A 22,008-nucleotide genomic window follows, 5' to 3' on the forward strand; every position below is an offset into this window, starting at 1 on the left:
TGGGATTTAATCCTAGAATTCTTTTGGGGATATCGTCCAGAAATTTCTCATAGGATTTCCTCCAGAAATTTCTTTGGCGATTTGCTCCAGAAATTTCTCCTGAGATTTTTTTTTTCTTAGAATTCTTCCGGCGTTTTCCTTCAAGAACTCCTCCGGGATTTTCTTCAGGAATTTTAAAGGGAATTTCCAACAGCAATTATTTCAGGGATTTAATCCAGGAGTTTCTCGGTAGATTTTATCCAAAAATTCTTCCGGGGATTTACTCTAGAAGCATCTTTAAAGATTTCATTAATAAATACCTCCAAGGATTCAATTAAGAAATTCCTCTTAGGATTTTCTCCAGAAATTCTTTCGGAGGAGATTTTTCAGAGAATTTATAACAGGAATTTCTCCAGAGATTTCCTCCAAGAAGTTCTCTGGGGATTTCAAGGATTTCTCCAGGGATATCCCCCAACATTAACTCCGGGGATTTTCTCCAAAAAATTCTTTCAGATATTCATTCGGGGATTTACCGCAGTAATTCCTCCGGAGATTTGCTGCAGGATTTTTTTCCGGGGAAACGCTTCAGGAATTCATTCGGGTATGTATTTTTTTTTTAGAAATATCTCCGTGGATTTCGTCCAAGAGCTTCTCCGGGGATTTCCTCTGGGAATTTTATATAGAAATTCATGAAAAAATGTTCCTTCGTTGATTTTCTTCAGAAATACTTGCGGAGACTTTTTCAGAGAATTTATCCGAAGATTTCTTTCGGAAATTTCTCTAGGGATTTGCACCTGGATTTCCTCCAGGAATTCCTCAGAGGATTTCCGATAGCAATTTCTCCGGAGATTTGGTCCAGGACTTTCTCCGTTGATTTCGTGCAAAAATTCATCTGAGGATTTTCTCCAGAAATACTTTTGGGGATTTTTCAGAGAATTTGGGGATTGTTTGCAGGAAATTCTCCTAAAATTTCTGCAGGATTTCCTCCGAAGATTTCAAGAATTCCTCCAGCGATTTTTCTCCAGAAATTTCTCAGGGAATTGTCTTCCAGGAAATTCTTCCAGACATTTCCGTTAGGAATTGTTTCGGGGAAGCACCACCGAGGATTTTCTCCAGGAATTCTTCTGGGCATTTCGTCCAGAAATTCCTCCAGGGATTTTGTTCAGAAACTCCTCTGGCGATTTGCTCCAGGTATTCCTCCGGAGATTTTTCCAAGAATTCTTTCGACGATTTACTCCAAGAACTCCTCCGAAATGTTCTCCAGCAATTTTGAGGGTTTTTTTTCGAGCAATTTTTGAAAGAATTCCTGGAGAAAAACCCCGGAGGAGTTCTTGGGAGATAACTCCGGAATAATTATTGAAATCCCCGAAGAAATTCTTCAAAAAAAGTAGTTATTGATATCCCCGGGGAATCCTTGAAGTTCCAAAAAAAAAAGGAAGAATTCCTGGACGAAATTCTCGGGCCAATTCTTTGAGGAAATCTCCTAAAGAATTCATGGAGGAAATTCCCGGAAAAATTCCTGGTGTAATTTACATAGGAATTCCTTGAGGAAATTTCTAGATAAATTCTCTGAAAAAAAACCGGGAGAATTCCTGGACGAAATCCCCGCGGGAATTGCTTTTGGAAATCCTCCGAAATATTTCTGGAGAAAATCTTCAGAGGGAATCCTTAAAGTCCACGGAGGAAATCTCCAGAGAAAGTCCCTGTGCAAATCCCCAGGGAAATTCCTGGAGGAAAACTCCGAATGAATTCTCTGAAAAAAAGTCCCCGGTCGAATTTCTGGATGAAATTCCCAGAGAAAAAACTCTCCGGAGGAATTTCTAGAGAAAATCCCCGGAGGAACTTCTAGAGCAAATTTTCAGCTAATTAGTGGAGAAATTCCTGAATGACAACCCTGGAGAAATAGCTAGTGCTAATCCCCAAAGAAATTCCTGGAGGAAATACCCGGATAAGTTCTGAGAAAATATTCCTGAAGGAATTTCTGGAGAAAATGTCAACCAGTGATTTGGATCACCGGTGAGGTTGCCCTAAGAGCTCTGTTCGACTTGACGCAAAGTGCTTTTCAGTAAGTCAAGAGTTGGTGTCACCAAGTCGGCCTTTCGGTTAATCCGAATAAAACGTTTATGTAGACAAGAGCAGCCATAAAATTTGAAAACGTCCATAGTTATACCGGAAACCGAACACAGACGTCTCCAGTGTGGTTAGACTTCTAAACTACGAAAATTACCACAAAGCTAAGGAAGATCCAGAGAAAAATTAACAATTACGGCGTTAATATTACAATTTACCGTTTCTTACTGACTCTAGTTACACAGGCCGCAAAAAAATCTTGTAAGGTTATTAAAAGAAATTAATCGATGTTTCATTGTCTGACGGATAACGAACTCATCTCTCATGAACTGCGAAATGCACAACTTCACCACAAAACCGGATGGTGGTCCACATTCAATTTATTTAACATTAATTTGAAGCAAACGCGACACCGAACTGACTGAATTTGGAACACACTGGTTTAAATTATCCAAATCATCTCGCATTACAAAGCTTCTCCGTAGAAGCTGCCACCGCCAGTTCGTCAGTCCATCAGTATCAGCCATCTCAAATAGTTCAACTCAAACGTTCCACTCTCGAAGTCCGCATCGCACCATTTCCGTCCAGCAGAACAAGGTGTACCGTACCTACTTAGTGATTGAAACCACGCTTGGCTTGCACAGCGAAGAAAGTGATTGAGCGTACAAAGTGAGCTCGAGTAGAAAATTGGAGTGAATTAATTTCTTGCCACACTATCCCGCCTGGCGTAATTTGTCACCTTTATGGAGTCTGCTGTAGAACGTCTCTTGGTCGTAGTCAAAGCCTCAGCAGGACAGTTGAGACAGACGCAGTTGCAGTTTGAAAATGGCGCCGAAAGCGGAAACAGATGAGCCGCTAACCGGGAAAAATGAAACCATCAAAACCAATGGTAACACCGGAACTGGTGGCCGCCTGATTAATCCTCACCTGGTGCTGTTGAAGGTTTCGCTGTTCCTGATATTTGGGGCCACGTCGTCTCTGGTGCCGTATTTAACGGTGCATATGCAAAGCATCGGTCTCTCGGTGGAGGAAATTGCAGCCGTTTATTTGACGTTGCTCTTCACGACCTGTCTCAGTCCTCCGATCACCGGATACGTCGTCGATAGGTTCGGTCGGTACAAACCGGTTCTGTTGGTTAGTTTGGTGTTGAATTTGGCGGCCCATCACTCACTGAACTTGGTACCAATTAGAGCACCATGGGTGCTGAAAACGGTACAGGTGGAAGCCGTGTGGAACGCGATTGGCAATGGAACGATAACTTTGGTTAGTTAATTTTCTATCAAATAGTACCGCATCCACTAGGAATAGCATAAGACTCTGGAATCGTCCATTAATTACGGCATGCTATTCTGGTGAAAAGGGGGTTCAAGAAAACCTGACGGTTCATAACAAATTTCATGCATATAGGTAGTGTGTCAAGACCAAATTTTACGTCACGTACTTTATAAACGAGCCTTCATTCAAGAATCATTGTTTAAATTTGAAAAAAAAATCATCGTCGAAGTATGTGCCAAGCGATTTTTTTGAGAAACATAAGAACTGTGACGAATTGAACTTGGAAAATCCAAAGTCTCGTCACGGTGTCTTTTTCATGTAACTTTATAACAAAAAAATTGTCATGTCTCAAATTTGGACGAATGAAAGACAAGACCTTCCGCTTTCATTTGTTGCTTAAATAAAAATAATCCATCGGGGGGGGGGGGGGTCTAGTGCAATTTTTTTTGTTTGAAATTTTGTTGTTTGTAATATCATTTTAAATGCATCGTAAATCAATAAATTTTGGCGAGGTAAACTGTTGAAACGGATTTAGATGAAATTGTTGCAAAAATCTAGTGTCAATATCTTATTGATTATATTCTTGACAGCTCTAGACCTAACAATTTACAAGCCGAGGCCGATGTTTAAATGTTCGAGTTGCCTCTCTTTTGCTTTCATCCATTGTTGAAATTTGCATCCTTTGACAGAACAATTTTAAAACATCCGTTCGCGCGCGCTGCCTACTGCGATCCGAAGGTTTTTAATTGATATTCAAGATTTTTCATATTATTTTAACAAGGGCCATGTTAGAAAAATACACATAAAAATATAAAGTGCCTGTAACACGCTTAAATCTACCGCACTACCGCTATTATTAGGACACTCACTACCATTGGATCAGCCACCCTATTGTCGGATTCCGGATGATGATTTTTGCGGACTGGAAATTTTCTCGACTTTGCATAAACTTACAATCTGGCGATAGTACTTTTACGGAAAATATTTATATTGCCTAATGGAGCAATTTGATGGAATTTTCCCACAAGTTTTGATTTTTGGCTGAAAATTTCTTTAAGTAAGCAAGAAAAGAGGTTAAAAAGAATCAAAACTTAGCAGAACAAGTTTTTGTCTTACATCATAAACTACCACTTCTTACTGAATCTATTACCGTTTTCAAAAATGTCAAAGCAAATGTATTGTTTATTGATTTCAGTCAACTTGCATGTAAATTTACTTGCTTGTATACTGAATTATGTACTTAATTTAATATAAAACAATTATCCAGGTGCTAAAGAATACGGTGCTATGACCTACACAAAGTTTACAATACTTTCGTTATGTACATGGTACTTTTCAATTATTTGGATGAATATTGCATCCGGCAACATATTCATTTGATATGATTATTCCAGTGGGTCACTGGGTCACGTCGAGTGAAAAGGGTGCTGTGCTTCTGTGCCCCTAGAGGTAGGCAAATTTCAAGTAACAGATAATTTCTGGAATTGATTATAAAGTGACCACTTTATCATGAAATTTAAAAAAATGCATAAGCGTAAACCTTTTGAAAAAAATGGAATTAGGTAACCATGTATCCTGCATTCGATTGATCCAACAAATGACAATTTTCGTCTCGAATTTACGATAACAATGGACAATTTGTATCTAAACATCTGTGCCAAGCTTATGGGATCTAATTTTAGTGAACTATTAGGTTTGATATAGATCAAGCTATTATGTTTGATAAAGATAAAAAAGTAGAGGCTTTTCAAAAATTGAAACGGTTTAGTATCCAACTAATTTCTTGCTGGTTCTTCAGGACATTAGGCCCAAGTGGCCACATCATGTATTACGGTCTGAAACTCTTCATTCATAATGTTGAATATCAGATCTTAATTATTGATGCAAATTAAAATGATTGTCATTGCAAATAAATGAAGATAATTTAACATGTCACAAAAATAGTCCTTTTTTACACGACTTGACCCATTGATTCACCAGAATTAATCCGACCACAGTAATATTCGCGAGATCCCCTGGCCAATTATAGAAACTACACATATCTAGTTTATCAAATTGACAAAAAATATTCGAATAAGTTAAGTGTTTGCTGAGCGGCGAGAGCTTTAGTATTTTTGCTTTCACTTAGGCCTATACGGGTTAATGTGTAAGATAAAAATTTGATTTTTTTTTTCTACAACCAACTTGTCACAGAGGAAAAGCATGGTGGTATTGAAACAATGCCAAACCTGTTTTTCCTTTGATTACACGGAAAATATTATGCGTTCCAGAAAAAAATAACAATGCGTTTTTGTCTCAAGCACTAAACCACCGCCATTTACCAAATATGAGATATTCACTGTAGAAAATTCAAAATTTGACTATTACAGCCAACTTGCATGCAAGTTTGCCAGCTTGTACGGTAATTGTTTCGTCCAATTTGCCGCAAAATTCAAACTTCATATTTACAACAATTATTATTAACAAAGTTCATAATACTTTTGATGCTTAAAAGTAATTTTTTGATGGTTTTGAAAAGTATTGAATTTCGCCATATAAGAGAAAGGAAGTATTTTGTATGGACTGCAAGCATGTTGGAAAAATCGATTTAATCTAAATTTAATCGTGGAATTTCAACAAAATTATATCTAAAATGAAAGTTAAAATCATATATCGTATGCTTGATGGATTGGATAACAGAAAAGTTTGATAAATCAAACTTAAAGTTTTATTCATAAAACAGTGTTCTATACAAATTTTACGAACTTCACCTAAAAGTTGTGACGTGCTGGAACATTTCTGAGAACGGCATCAGATACAGAACCCCAAATCTACTAGAGACACATAATTTGATCCTAGCGACACGCAAAAATGTCATTTTTGTTACGCCGTGTAATATATTGATGTGTGCGTTTGAAATGCAAATAAAAGAATAGGGATGTTCAGAAATAAAAAAAGAAAAAACAAATAATCATAAATTCGTAAATAAAAATAATTCATAACCCAAAACTTTGTAAAATTGATTTCAAATAACAAAAAATGATATTTAGATCGAATATAAAAAATGGGTTTAGAGGGTTCAATGATTGGACAAAAGCTGCATAATTTTTCTCAGAATTTTTTTTTTCACTTTTCAGATCAATAGTTTGATAAAAGTCTGGCGTGAAACAAATTAAACCAGTTGCCATTACTCTGATCGTATAAAGATCATAAAGAGTTCAAAAACATTATTATGTAGTTTCCATAATTTTTGCAGACAACTTAATCGATTTGTAATTTTTTTAAAGGAGTTGCTGAATACCGGGCAGTGCAAAGTTTATAGTACAGCGGAACAAAAATAACGTTATTGCGTGTTTCAGAGATCAAATTAGTACCTCTACTAAATTTGGGGTTGCTGAATTTGTTGCCATTTTCAGAAATTCTCTAGCACGCTTTTTTTTTGCGTTGCAGGTCTTCAAAGTTGTTCTAAATACGGATTTTATTAAAAGGAAACTTAAACTATGATGTTTAATTATTTCGTGGTAAGTCAATTCATTGAGCATGCAGGACTTCAACTTTTGTATGAAACATAATTTGAATAAAATTTCCCGAATAGAGTCCTAAGGCCCTGTCTCAATTTTTGTGCCAAACGCTTAAGTTTTAGCCAAAAACATATGTTTAATGTTTTTCGTTTGCTTAAGTTCAAAAAACATTTTTTTTTATGTTTATTTTAGATTTTGTCACACCTCTTGGCTTAAACTAAAATTTTGGGTGTATTTTGTTTCCCGTGTTGCTTTCGAAATGTCAGATAGGAACAACCCCAGTGTTAAAACTAAAAGCCCTGCGGTGTTTTTGTCGACTACGTCAAACAAAAGTGTCAAGGTTCATCTTTTTCTTCTTCTTGGCATTAACGTCCGCACTGGGACAGAGCCTGCATCTCAGCTTAGTGTTCTTATGAGCACTTACACAGTCAAGGTTCATTGATGGACCAAATTTCTAAATTAAAGTTTAAATATGATACAGCCGTTATTTGAGCGGGAAATAATGCTAAACTAGTTGCAGTAACATGCTCTTTAGTGTTATTAAATAAAAACAGGATTTCATTAAACATTTTAGGACCCTATTTCAATCAAATTTTTGAACAAGCTTGCATCCTCCATACGAAATTCGTTGTTTTTTTTTTATAAAATACAACATTTTTTTCAAATCATCAAAAAGCATCGTTTTGCTGACTAATATATTGAAAACTGCTTTCATTTCTATTCTTCACCCAACAAACATTCACTCATTTAACAAACTCCATTTTGGCAGTTTTTTGAAGCATCGTTTTAAATAAAACTTCAATAATTTTCATAAACAACTTTTGTTTAAGCGTTGTTTACACAAATTTGGAGAAACTTTAAAGCATGTTGTTGAATATCAACTTTATTTATTTCTTTCAAAAATGTTTTACAAGCATTTAATTCTGCTTTTATTCGATTGCCGTAAAAATAATTAGAAACAGATAAATCAAAATATTAGTTCTCTAGATACTTCAAATGTATTGTGCACAATTATCATGATATAACAACCACCTCTAAAAATCCGCAAGAAAGTCTCATATCTGAATATTGATCATGTTTGAGCGTCTATTCGAAACAGTCTAACCAATACGTGATAATCTGATCAACAACTGAACTATCGCATTACTTTGCTGCTCTTCACTGCTCCGATATGATTTATGTCAGCTACAAATCAAATTGATTTTGTTTACACAGAGTAAAATCAATCTGAATGTAATAAATAAATCTAATTTAAATTTAATTTTTAAATTTAATTATTTAATTTTATTTAATAAAACTCATTTTAAATAAGTTTGAATATTTTTTGAATTCTTAATTTGCCTGTTTTTCTACCTACTATTTATCCATGAGAAAGATAGCCTTTGGGCGAACCCATTAAAATCATTTACAACAAACTCTTTGTTACTCGCTATTCCGTATCTGGATGTCGTATTATAAATTCATTATTACTTCATAATTACTTTGATTGTCCCTATTATCGTAATTGCACTGATGATTTGTTCCATAACTTAATGATATATGGCAAATGTTTTTTCTATGATGCTTGATAACGTATTCAATATATGTAAGTTACATTTTGAAATGCATTAGAAGCTCAGTACCACTTTCAGATATTTCTTAGAAACTTTGGCTATAGTGTGAATTCTTTTGAGATATGTTTCCCAGCGATGTGAATCAGGGATGGGATGCAACATAATTCTCTTTCGGTGCTACACGCGCTGCTGCGAGACAACACCTTAAATTCAATGGAGGCGAACACGAGTAATTTTTCTGCACTGCACCCTGGTAATGCTGACTCTCAATGTGCTTTGAGCTGCGTCGTATCACGTTGTCTCATTTTCACTCTGTGCGGTTTCGTACACGCGACAAAAATTCCACTGGAATTCATTTCACTTATATTTGACTGTCAAAACTCTTAAACACGAACATTACCACCTTAGGTTTCTGACTTTAAAAGAATAATAAAATCCACACCTATAAGTTTTTGCGATGCACTTATAAAGAATGTCCGCCTTGAAAGCATACCTTACTGAAATTTTTCTAGAGTGAATTTTTGTGTCGGCACGAAAAAAATTGGAAGTATAAAGATTTTGTTTCACTTTGTCTCGCGCAAAAACGAATTGTCGCCTGCACGTTGTTTTGAGTCCCAATAAATGGGAGCTGAACAATTAATTTAGGAGTTGCACACATGTTTTTTTTTTGCACAGCACTGAGTTTGCAGACATTCTTCTTTCTTTTCTTTTTCTGGCGTTACGTCCCCACTGGGACAGAGCCTGCTTCTCAGATTAGTGTTCTTATGATCACTTCCACAGTTATTAACTAAGAGCTTACTATGCCAATGACCATTTTTGCATGCGTATATCGTGTGGCAGGTACGAAGATACTCTATGCCCTGGGAAGTCGAGAAAATTTCCAACCCGAAAAGATCCTTGACCGGTGGGATTCGAACCCACGACCCTCAGCTTGGTCTTGCTGAATAGCTTCGCGTTTACCGCTACGGCTATCTGGGCCCCATACCAGACATACCCTGATGTAAATATTTATCGTAATTTTGGCCTATATTTGCATAACTGTCCAATGAATATTCCGCTGATGAATAAGTTTGTCTAAAATACTTACTCAGCTCTTAATCATGATCATGCTTAGCATTTGCAATGCGCTGAAGCTAAAACGTTAGTTCGACTTCTGAAAGCTTTTTTATACAGATACATTTGTTGAGTGGAATGTTAGCTTCTTGATAGAAGAGAGAATGTATTGTTCAGTAAATAAGTAAACCATGTCTGACAAGGTGAATACAAAAATATTCACAACCTTTAATAAGTATTGATTTATTTGTTAATCATTCCTATTCTTTCTGTTGAACATTAACTTCTATTAAAATCCGAAGAGCATCTTATCAGCTTCTAGTACGGCATATGTTTTATTCAGCGGTCATTACCATTATTGAACGATAATTAAACATGCATGCAAATTAATTGTTAGTTGGTTAGTACCTAAATACTGATTTCTAAATCAAGCACAAAAATCAGCTCTCAAACTGAAAAACTTGCACGCAAGTTAAAGTTGACAAGTAATTAATTTTCATCAATCAATGTCACGAAAATTTGGCGTGATATGACATTTTCGAATATGGCAATAGATTAGGCGACCCCAGTAAATACCGTTATTTTGAAGCTTGAGACAAAAATTTCCGCAGTTCTATTTTTTGATAGTTCATATGGTTATTTTTTTGATAATTTGTCTTTAAAAAAATATGGAAATTGGAGATCAAATGAAATTTATTTAGGAAGTGTCGGCTCACCAAAAATATCCTAATATACCGTCAAACGGGGTAACTTGCAACAATTTTCAGCTTAAAAGCTATATGGATGAAAAATTTGAGGATTCAGATGAGACAAAAACCATCTAGTACCCTAATCGCCACGTGAAGAATACCACGCGGTATTAATTTTATCAGTATTTGGTTTTCTGGAATCAGGAGAGACGAAAAAACGTTTTTATTGCTACCCCTGATGTGGGGTAGCATGCAACATTGAATTATGATAATTTGATTGAAAACTTTATAAGTATTGCATAGGGTGTCCAAAAGGGAAAATTCTAGCATAGATCTGTAAGTTAGTTTTTATACAGATTTTCAAAAATTTTCGTTATATTCATAAAGAAAATAAATAGTTATTAATGCAACAAGTTGCAAAATGATGATTTTTTCAGCACGAGTTGTACATTTATCCAACGAGGCTCGCCGAGTTGGATAAATACAACGAGTGCTGAAAAAATCGAGTTTTGCAACGAGTTGCATACAACATTTCGAAAAATGCCGTTTCAACTCGATGAACTCTAAAAGCACAAACAAACATTACAAGAGAACCCACATGGGCATACAGCCATGCGTAGTTTCAATTCAGTATCGTAGGCTGTGACACAGTAGTACCCATGAATGTCACAATTCTTCTCGTTCCCATCGGTATCATGCAGATCTATATTCCCTATCAGAAGAATGAACAGGTAAGAAAGTACAGTGACTACAAATGCTGGACGATCCGACCCCTCATCATAATCGCCAACCTGTGTCGGAGCCTGATCGCACAACGGATGTAGACTCTAGTGAAGTGACTCGCCGTGTAAACCAAATGGAAAGTCACTTCGCTCGAGTCGAGAATTGTCACCTCGCTATAGGCCACCGATAATTCTCACCTCACGCCAGACATAGAACAAACTCAAGAATCAGATGCAATTGTGCTTTTTCTGTGCGGCATGTAAGGTAAGAGGTGTCGACTCGCTTCCATTTGATTAACATTAGTCACATCACGTCACCCGAGGTCTCGACTCACATGCCGCGCACAATAAGCATGGCATGAAGAGACTAGGACACTGGGTTGTTCAGTTGACGCCTACCAAAACAGTACTGAAAAGTGCTACTTTTCAGCACCGAAAAGAGTGCTGAAAAGTAGCACTTTTCAGCACTGTTTTATTTGGTAGGAAAAGTAGGCCATTATGTTGATCAACTTCTCAATGAAAAGTTGATTGATTTGCAACGGAATTGCAAAAATAAATTTTTCAATATTTAGTACCAAACTGAAATAATTGTGTATAAAAATGTTAATGTTACTAAACAAACTTATGTTCAATTTTGCCTTTTCATGGGTTTTTGAAATATCAAACAATTGAGATCAAAATAGTTGTTGCAAGTTACCCCACAAGGGTTGTCAAAAACTTTTGGAATTTTTATAGTGTTTTAGCATCAAATTATCAAATTCAATTAGTCACTACTAAGTATTGTAACTTTTAGCAAATGCCTCGAATGAAACATTTCTACCGTTTGTGTGGTTCGAGGAACGTTTTTCAGCATAAATTACATGCAATCCAACGTTTAATATGATTTTCACCTCCAGCAAACCAAGCAAAATAGAAACAATGCCCAAACCCTCGCCAAAATCTTCTGTTGTATACCTGAGGTCAATAAATGGTGGAATAAATTATAAAAATTTAACTCTATGCTGAACTAAACGAAAACTCGGTTACATGTCGAAGTGTTGCATGTTTCACCACTGTTGCAAGCTACCCCGTTTGACGGTATTCAAAACCAGTTTACTAAAATTAACACATATTCAAAAAATCCAAAGTTGTTATGAGCAAAATTAGGAAAAAAAACTTATCGCGTTTTCATTTTCGAAAAAAAATAAGCTACCTACTGAAATTTCTTTATTGGTATCAGTATTCTAGAAATTTATCAAGGGATTCATTTAGGATGTATGCCACAAAAAATTAAGTAGCTAATAACAATTGCAAAAGAAATGCTTGAAGAACTGGATGATTTTCTATGTTTCTCTATGATGCTAATTACTCTGCGGAACACGATTTTGTCTCAAGCACCAAAATACTGCTACTAACTTCAATAACGGTTACAGAATCCACTGTCGTTTTCAAAAATGTCATAGCACGTCTAGTTTTTGAGACATTGGCTGTTGAAAAGGCAATATTATACTATTTCAGGCAACTTGCATGCAAATTTTCCAGCTTCAAAGGCAATTTATTTGCCTCATTTTCCACAGAATACAATTTTTATGTGTACAATACTTATCAACAAAGTTCATAGCATCTTCGATGCTCAAAAATTAATTGCCAAATAAGAGAAACGAAGTATTTTGTATGGAGTGCTTGCACGTTAAGAAAAATCAATTTAATCCAAATTTAATGATATAATTTCAACCAAATTATATCTGAAATCAAAGTAAAAGTCCTATTTTGCATGCTTGGTAGATTAGATCACAAAAAAATGACAAATCATGCTTTACAAATTGCATGTAAAGATGTAAAGATGTAAAGATGTAAAGATGTAAAGATGTAAAGATGTAAAGAAAACAAAATTTTATACAGCTTTGGAGACCTGTAGTTGAAAATTGTGACGTGCTGGAACATTCCTGAGAACGGCATCAGCAACAAGAACCCAATATCTACTAGAGACATAATATGATCCTTGAGACACACAAAAATGTAATTTTTGTTACGCTGTGATAATAACATCACCACATTAAAAAAAAATGTTATTGTTATTATTTGCAGGAAAATCCATGCGACAACTTGGAATGTCCCACAGTACCATTTCTGGAGAAATCGCTTGCTAATAGATGTGATTTGCCTGCGGGTAATTTATCACAACTGCAATTGTTCATTTCAAACGGAGAGGAGCGCACTTTTTGTGGATCGCTGAACCTGCCAAACTGCAACTCCAGACTGGATGGATCAAATGCACCACTTATATTGCAGTGCCGAAACACTGTTGAATATGATAAAACATTCTGGTATTATTTGATGATTCGGTTCGTCTCCACCACGATGCTTATAGGCTGTCTAACAATCACCGATCCCATCGCGTTGACCATGATTGAACAATACGGAGGAGACTTTGGACGAGAAAAACTATTTTCCAGCGCTGGAATGGCTATCTTCACTCCTCTAACAGGACTACTGATTGATTACTACTCTGAAGACCCAAACAGTACAGATTATACGCCGGCTTTCTACATATACGATGTTCTTCTTGCACTATCCCTCATATCGGTGTTTCTACTTCCGGTGGGCAAAAAACTGCCCTCGGAAAGCATTTTGAGACACTTGTGGGACATACTCAAACTACCACACGTGCTGATGTTCTTGTTTTTCTTGTTCTATTTGGGCACGTTTTGGGGACTCATCGAAAGCTATCTGTTTGTGATCAGGTATCAGAAGGCCGGCTCCAAAGGCACGTTCCCCACCAGTTGGGAGATTTGTGCCATCGCCATATTTGAGCCTATTTCATCATCTACCCGATGGGAGAGGAAAGGGAAGGGAAAGATGGGAGGAAATAGGAGTGGGTCCCTTGAAGAGGGAAGATCGCATAAGCGAAATGAGAGCATGTAGCTCCATACCACAATGGGTTCGAACAGCGCCCTAAAAAGGGCACTGCAAAACGCGTGAGCGTAAAGAGAGCCTATAGCTCATTACCACAGCGGGTTAAGAATAACAGGATGTCCTGAAGATTCAGGCTTCTGTATTCAGTTTCACTTAATAAGTGTTTACCAAGTAATTGGAATCGCATTTGCGCAAAAACTGGACAGTTACATATCAGGTGATACGAAGTTCCATAATCGGAGTCACAACTATCACACACAAATGAGTCAGCACGCTGAATATTTGCCATGTGATAGTTGAGTCGGCAGTGGCCTGTCAACGCTCTGCAATTCTGCTTTGACAGATTTGTTAAATACTTCGCCACCTTTGGAGATGGCTCAGTAATATACAATTTTGTTTGACGACACGACTCCAAACTATTCCAATATTGCTTGTGCTGAGTTGCCGCCCAAGAGTTTATCTGAAGCTTCACCCAGCACTTCGAAATTGGAATAGCCGGCTCAGGGCCAATGAAGTCATGCGATGCTCCATCGCGAGCTAGCTCATCAGCCAATTCATTTCCAGCGATGGAAGAATGGCCAGGTACCCATACAAGGTTTACAGAGTTGACTGAATTCAGTTCCTCAATTTGAGTTCGACATGCGATAACAAGCTTCGACCTTGAGTTGGCCGAAGCGAGAGCTTTTATAGCAGCCTGACTATCTGAACAGAAGTATATGACTTTACCCATTACGCGCTGTTGAAGTGCTGATTGCACTCCACACATAAGAGCAAATATTTCCGCCTGAAAAACGGTGCAGTTTCTACCAAGTGAGTAAAACTGATTCAGCCTTAGCTCACGAGAATATACTCCTGCACCAGCTCTACCTTCAAGAAGGGAGCCATCAGTGTAACATACTATATTGTTTGATATACTTCTTTCCAAATAGCCAGACGTCCACTCTTCCCGTGAAGGGAATTGTGTGGTAAATGTCCTGTAAGGAAAGTTACAAGCAATTGTGAGATCACTTGGAGCAAGGACAATTTTGTCCCAATTCACCAAAAGTGGAAACAACGAAGTGTGTGTAGATCTACGATTCACTGGATTTTTCTCCAGTAGATCCAGTACCCATAAACGGTAAGAGCAAGAAAGTGCTTCTTGTTTAAGATATATGTGTAGTGGCGCAACGTCGAAAAGGGCCTCGAGCGCTGCTGTGGGAGTTGTAGAGAACGCACCAGACATCGCCATCAAGCACATCCTTTGGAGATGGCCCAATTTTGATTGGATTGTTCTCACTTCGCCCTTTTGCCACCACACAAGACATCCATATGCCAATATTGGTCGAACAACTGTTGTGTAAATCCATTTGATATATTTGGGTTTGAGGCCCCAAGTTTTACCAAAGGTTCGCCGGCATTGACCGAAGGCCATGCAAGCTTTTTTGACTCTGAAATCAATGTGAGGTGTCCATGAAAGTTTGGAATCTAGAATGACTCCGACATACTTTACTTGATCAGTCACATTAATCTCAGTGCCAAAAAGACGTAAAGGTCGAATTCCATCGCGGTTTCGTCTTTCCGTAAAAAGAACAATAGATGTTTTATTCGGGTTAACCGAAAGGCCATATTGGCGACACCAACTCTCGACTACCTGAAGAGCACTTTGCATCAGGTCGAATAGGGTGCTTATGCACATACCAACTATCAGAGCTAGATAGTCGTCGGCAAATCCATAAGTTGGAAAACCGCAATTATTGAGTTGCCTCAATAGCGTATCTGCTACGAGATTCCACAAAAGTGGTGACAAGACTCCCCCTTGGGGGCATCCGCAAACACTCAATTTTCGAATCGCTGATTGACGCAATGTCGAGAAGAGATGTCGGTTTTTGAGCATTTGATGAATCCAATTGGTAATCATTGTAGGTAGCCCATGGTTTCGTGCGGCTTCCAATATGGCATCGAAAGACACGTTATCAAAGGCACCCTCAATATCCAAGAAAACACCCAAGCACGATTGCTTCTGAGCGAATGCTTTCTCGATATCGTATACAACTTTGTGTAAAAGAGTCACAGTGGACTTTCCAGATTGGTAAGCATGTTGATTCACATGAAGAGGCATGTTTGCCAAATAAACATCACGGATGTGATGATCGATAATCCGTTCCAGACATTTCAGAAGAAAAGAGGTCAGACTGATTGGTCTAAAACTCTTCGCTTCCTCATACGACGCACGTCCTCCTTTTGGGATAAACTTTACAGTAATATCACGCCAGGATTTGGGAATGTACCCGGTAGCAAAACTGCTTACAAGTAGCTTTTTCAAAACATGTTTGATAAACTCAAATCCCTTTTGGAGCAGAACAGGATAAATCCCATCCGCTCCTGGAGATTTGAAAGGAGCAAAACTATTAAGTGCCCATTGAATCGATTCAGTAGTTACGATACTGCGAGCCGAGGCCAGAGACTCGTAACTACATGAAAAGACATTTGATTCATCCGTAGATGCTATGTCCACACATCCGGGGAAGTGTGTATTGAATAAACATTCTAAAACTTCTTCATCGGAAGAAGTAAAGTCACCATTAGGTAAGCGAATTTCGTTCACTTGGAAATCCTTAGATTTTGCAAGAATTTTGTTCAACCGACTGACTTCACTCAAACTGGAAACATTTGTACAAAGGTTTTTCCAGCCGGATCGTTCAGCAGAACGAAGAGCCTTCTTGTAAGCCTTGCGAGCTGACTTGAACGACTCTGATCCAGCTGAACGGCGTCTGTTCCAACTCCTTCTACATTGTTTCCTGAGTCTAGTCAGATCGGAATTCCACCATGGGGTCCCTCTTGTAGTCTTTACAGACCGCAGAGGACATGCTTCTTCAAAAGCTTCCATAATGTAGGATGTTGTAGTATCAACGGCATCATCCAGATCACTTGGATTTTCAATGGACGGAGAATATCCATGAAATTTGGTCGCAACCAATTCAATGTAGAGTTCCCAGTTTGTTGACCGGGGATTCCTAAAACGCAAAGTCTGCGCAGTTACATTTGAATGTTCAAAGAAGATGTAGCGATGATCAGATAATGATTCCTCATCTGATACATGCCAATTCGTCAACTCGTGACTGATTCTATTCGAGCAGAGCGTTATGTCTAACACTTCTTCTCTATTAGAAACCATGAAGGTTGGGCGATTGCCTATGTTAAGTAATCCAAGGTCTGTACTACTTAAGTATTCCATCAGACTGGAGCCTCTCAAATTGATATCCGAGCTGCCCCAGATGATGTGATGAGCATTGGCATCACTGCCCACAATCAGCGGAAGGCCTTTTGTTACGCAGTGTACGACAACTCGTTTGAAGTCATCCGTTGGGGATGGTTCATCATGTGGTAAATATACCGAACAATAGACGTATTTCCTGTTGAGGTCACCAACAGAAACATCGATTGTGACAGCACATACATCTCTGGTAGTTAACTCAGAAATGAGTGTAGCAACGATTGCTTTATTAACGAGCACGCATGCGCGGGGCATGGAGCGCGAGTTTGCCATTTCAAGCTTGCTAAAAGTAGCAAAAACTGGGTCCACAAGGTTACCTAGATAGAAGTTCCCTCTACGAAAGTAGGGTTCTTGAACTAGCGCCACTTGGGCTGCACCATTTTGCATGAGTCTGCAAAGATTGATCGTTGCTGTTCTTTTATGCTGAAGATTGATCTGAGCTAACCTAACCGTAGCCACTACCCAAACTAGGCAGGATTAAGCTTTTTGCAATCTCAGCACGAAAAAGACCAGCAACGAAAAAACCAGATCGGTATCTATTTAAAGTCGCCAAAGGCGAAAGAGCACAGAATACACTGTGTAAAACGCATAATGCGAATCCAGATAGGTGATAATTTAAATTAAATGTCAACATATTCATAATCCCACCCTTATTAAGCCTCAAGATAGAGACTGAAGAAGGGCAGCCGATTATCTCGGAGAAACACAAGGTCACCTGCACCATTGCTCCGGGTAGCACAGGAAGGACTCAATACTGTGGAGGGCGCCCTGGTACCCCACAGGCTCCGTTTGCGGTTAGGTTTTATTTAGACCCCCCTAACCATTCATTCTTAGGCACGGTACGCATCACACCATAAATTAGGGGTCACCTGTGAGGTGGACTTTTACCACCGGAACAGGCAATCCGTAGTGTTAATTCTTAGCCAGTTGAAACAACCGCTACCGACACTACGCGGCTATCTAGGCTGCTCGGGAAAAGGAGGTTAATATTGATGATTAACTCCTGACGTGCCCAAGCAGCCACTGATTGAACAATACGGAGGAGACTTTGGACGAGAAAAACTATTTTCCAGCGCTGGAATGGCTATCTTCACTCCTCTAACAGGACTACTGATTGATTACTACTCTGAAGACCCAAACAGTACAGATTATACGCCGGCTTTCTACATATACGATGTTCTTCTTGCACTATCCCTCATATCGGTGTTTCTACTTCCGGTGGGCAAAAAACTGCCCTCGGAAAGCATTTTGAGACACTTGTGGGACATACTCAAACTACCACACGTGCTGATGTTCTTGTTTTTCTTGTTCTATTTGGGCACGTTTTGGGGATTCATCGAAAGCTATCTGTTTGTGATAATGAAGGAGATGGGATCTCCCAATTACCTGCTTGGGTTAACCTACACCGTGGGCACCGTGGCCAGTATTCCGATGATGTACCTCACCGGACCAATAACCCGCTGGGCAGGACATGTAAATTTGCTGGTGGTGGCATTCTTCGCTCACGCCACCAGAATCATCGGTTACTCTTTGATGGAGTAAGTATTGGACGGACCTTTGAATTTCCAATCAAGACAAGTAATGTGACTTATTAATCTTTTGTGAAGAAAGTTGTTCAGTTTCGACAAAATCCAAATACTGCCATTCAATCTTGTCCAACTTTTCGGTTATATATAGGATCTTCTTCAAGAGCTAATATATTGTAGATTTTTAGTCCAGTTTTATCTTTTTTGTTCTGTTAAACGTCTATTGACATGTGGTCAAAGCGTCCCTTCGCAAATGCTAACGATTGAATTTTGATTACCGCTAGAAAACCCTTCCAAATTTTGCTTAGCTGGAATTTGACTCCTAAGTAGCAGTTGATTGATCAACATTGATTTTGGTGACGGTGATTGATCAAGTGCGAAGCAAAATATGGAAGAGTTTTCTAACGATTACCAAACTTGTACCGTTAGCATCTGTGAAGGAAAACTCTGACCACATGACCACCAATAGACGTTCAAAAGAACAACACTGGATGAAAAATCTGTAAACATTGCTGGACAAACATTTCAAAAGGGCACATCGACATTGGTAAACATTGGCTTTGCAAGACGCTGTTGAGCCGAATTCAACTCGATCACGCTCACCAACACCACTATCAGGAAGAGCAAACACCAATCTTTCTGAGAGTGGTGTTAGTTTGCGTGGGCGGGCTTAAAAGGGCTCAACAGCAACGTTTCTGAAAAAAGGCTCAAGACCTCTTGGGCCCTTTTCAAATGTTTGTCCAGATTGAGTCCCTGTAAAGAACCTTTTCTTATAAACGAAACGATGAATAAGATTAAACAGCATTTTTTGGATTTTCTGAGAATCAAAAACCATCGTCACTACAGACTATCACGGTCGAAATCATAAATTATATATCTTTCAGCAACCCGTTCTGGTGTTTCCCGGTCGAACTTAATGAGGCAATATCCTGCTACTTTATGTGGGTGGTGGCCACAACGTATTGTGCAGTGCTGGCCCCAAACAGCCTGGTGGCAACATTGATCGGCGTTTCCGGAATGGTACACTTTTGCTTGGGAAAAGGAATCGGATCAGTTTTCGGTGGTTATCTGATCGCACAGTTTGGAACGAGAATGGCTTTTCGATACATGGGATACATTGCCGTTGTTTGCGGTTGCAGCTATAAATTTCTTCATTTGATTTGGCTGAAGAAGTATGATAAACACCAAGCTGGCGAAATAGAAGACCGAAAAAGAGATTTCCCGGAGAGAAGAGTATCATTGGTTCCGAAGTTTAGCGCTTTTGGCAGCGTTGCTGGAATGTTGCCAACATCAGAGGAGGAGCATGCTAAATCATGTGAAGGAGTTTAAAAATTAGTAAAATTATGCAGATTTTTACCTTTGAATTAGATTGATTATATTTTATTGTGTTACGAAACCAATAGTTATCAACATTCCACAAATCCCTAAATGTTTTGTATCAATGTTTACAGCACAACGAGAACATGATGCCCATTATAAAAACAACTAAGTCATATATAATTTGCATATCACAACTCCATTTTGGACTGATTATTGTTTGACTTTAGAGAATACAATACTATACAATAGCACATTCTAACATGATAAATTCCCGACTCGAAAAAAAAACACAAAAAAATACTCCCTGGTGGTGTTGTTTCCTTTTTCTGGTGTTACATTGGCGTAGACGGTAGAGACGAGATAACTTGAAATTATCGAACACGTTGTAAGTCCTAAACAAAATAGAAATATAAACAAATATAGATGAAATAAAAAAGTAGTCTCCGACGGACATGGGCGGAGATGAAAGGAAAATGGTTTCTGATGGAAATAGACAGAAAACTGAGAAAGAATGGTCTCTGTTGGACAAGGACAGAGCACCGGAAAATGGATTCTGACGGAAATGGGCAGAATTCAAAAGCAAGTCTCTGATGAACACTGAGTTCATCTATAAGTATGGCAAAAGGAAAGTTGACGATTAATGTCGGACGGCACAGTTTATTGAAATCCGTGAAATCCACACCGAACATGTGAATCGCTAAAGATTACATCTATGTATAACTTTATGAGTTACCGTGTGAAGAAAAGCTTGAATTTGAATAAGTAAGCATTACCTGCACCGAATGAAAGTTTTAGTGCATCGCTGAACCTTATTAACACTTGTCCGCCTAAGATATTCGTCACTTACACGGACGACGAAGCCTCAAAATCAGTTGGAACGCTAAATTCAACCCACTATATCTCGGCTGTCCTAAGCCCGATTTACAAAATTTTGGCACCTACAGAAATGTATGGGCTTCTAGATTCATGTCAGATTTTTGAAATATTTTTGGGAACAACTGTTTGATTTGTAGTACTTAAAACACCGGAGCAAGTCCTAAAAAAATTTCTAACCGGCGGTAATTTGTAGATAACTTAGAATTTATCGCGATAACCTATAGATTTTTTTATTGTATGATGATCGTATTAGTGTAATCTAACAATTGGCATTTAATTTTTGATTGTTAGCCTTTCAAAGAACTACAATATATTCACAAAACTGCGTAGAATACAGAAAAAATACATTTTCAATTATAACTTGAAATTTATCGCGATGACCCAAACATTTTATGATCTTAAAATATACTCATATTTAAGGCCATTAAATTTGCAGAACACTGATAATAAATTTCTGTTGGAAAAACTACAATATTTTCACAAAATAGTGAAAAATACAGGAAAATACAGGTTTTCTGTAGTAATTTCATATTTATCGCAATGACTCATCAGTTTTATAATTTTAAACTCTTTGTTTGTTCATGAGAAACAAATTTCCTGAACATTGTTGATCGTTGTTTGTTCAAAGAACTACAATATATTCACAAAACTGCGTAGAATACAGAAAAAAAAAAATACATTTTCAACTATAACTTGAAATTTATTGCGATGCGCCAAACATTTTATGATCTTAAAATATACTCAAATTTGCAGAACACTGATAATAATTTTCTGTTGGAAAAACTACAATGTTTTCACAAAATAGTGAAAAATACAGGAAAATACAGGTTTTCTACAGTAATTTCATATTTATCGCAATGAGTCATCAGTTTTATAATTTTAAACTCTTTGTTTGTTCATGAGAAACAAATTTCCTGAACATTGTTGATCGCTGTTTGTTCAAAGAACTACAATATATTCACAAAACTGCGTAGAATACAGAAAAAAAATACATATTCAACTATAACTTAATATTTATCGCGATGACCCAAACGTTTTATGATCTTAAAATATACTCATATTTAAGGCCATCAAATTTGCAGAACACTGATAATAAGCTTCTGTTAGAAAAACTACAATATTTTCACAAAATAGTGAAAAATACAGGAAAATACAGGTTTTCTACAGTAATTTCATATTTATCGCAATGAGTCATCAGTTTTATAATTTTAATCTCTTTGTTTGTTCATGAGAAACAAATTTCCTGTACATCGTTGATCGCTGTTTGTTCAAAGAACTACAATATATTCACAAAACT

At 37.7% G+C, this 22,008-nt stretch overlaps 1 protein-coding gene across 1 annotated transcript; it reads left to right on the forward strand.

The window, feature by feature from the left end:
• Positions 1-2,566: 2,566 nt before the first annotated feature.
• Positions 2,567-20,000, forward strand: LOC5577161. Its single transcript, XM_021844878.1, has 4 exons — positions 2,567-3,312; positions 12,909-13,245; positions 18,032-18,527; positions 19,400-20,000. The coding sequence occupies exons 1-4, from the start codon at positions 2,875-2,877 to the stop codon at positions 19,842-19,844; spliced, it is 1,716 nt and encodes a 571-aa protein (XP_021700570.1). The 5' UTR covers positions 2,567-2,874; the 3' UTR covers positions 19,845-20,000.
• Positions 20,001-22,008: the final 2,008 nt, after the last annotated feature.

This window comes from Aedes aegypti, chromosome 2, assembly GCF_002204515.2.
Source record: "Aedes aegypti strain LVP_AGWG chromosome 2, AaegL5.0 Primary Assembly, whole genome shotgun sequence".
Classification (NCBI taxonomy): domain Eukaryota; kingdom Metazoa; phylum Arthropoda; class Insecta; order Diptera; family Culicidae; genus Aedes; species Aedes aegypti.

Excerpts from the sequence above, each read along its gene's own strand:
- LOC5577161 (XM_021844878.1), top strand. The coding sequence starts at position 2,875 with ATGGCGCCGAAAGCGGAAACAGATGAGCCGCTAACCGGGAAAAATGAA. Across the intron at positions 13,246-18,031 it reads CATGATTGAACAATACGGAG|GAGACTTTGGACGAGAAAAA; the intron begins GAGACTTTGGAC and ends AACAATACGGAG. Across the intron at positions 18,528-19,399 it reads ATCGGTTACTCTTTGATGGA|CAACCCGTTCTGGTGTTTCC; the intron begins GTAAGTATTGGA and ends TATATCTTTCAG.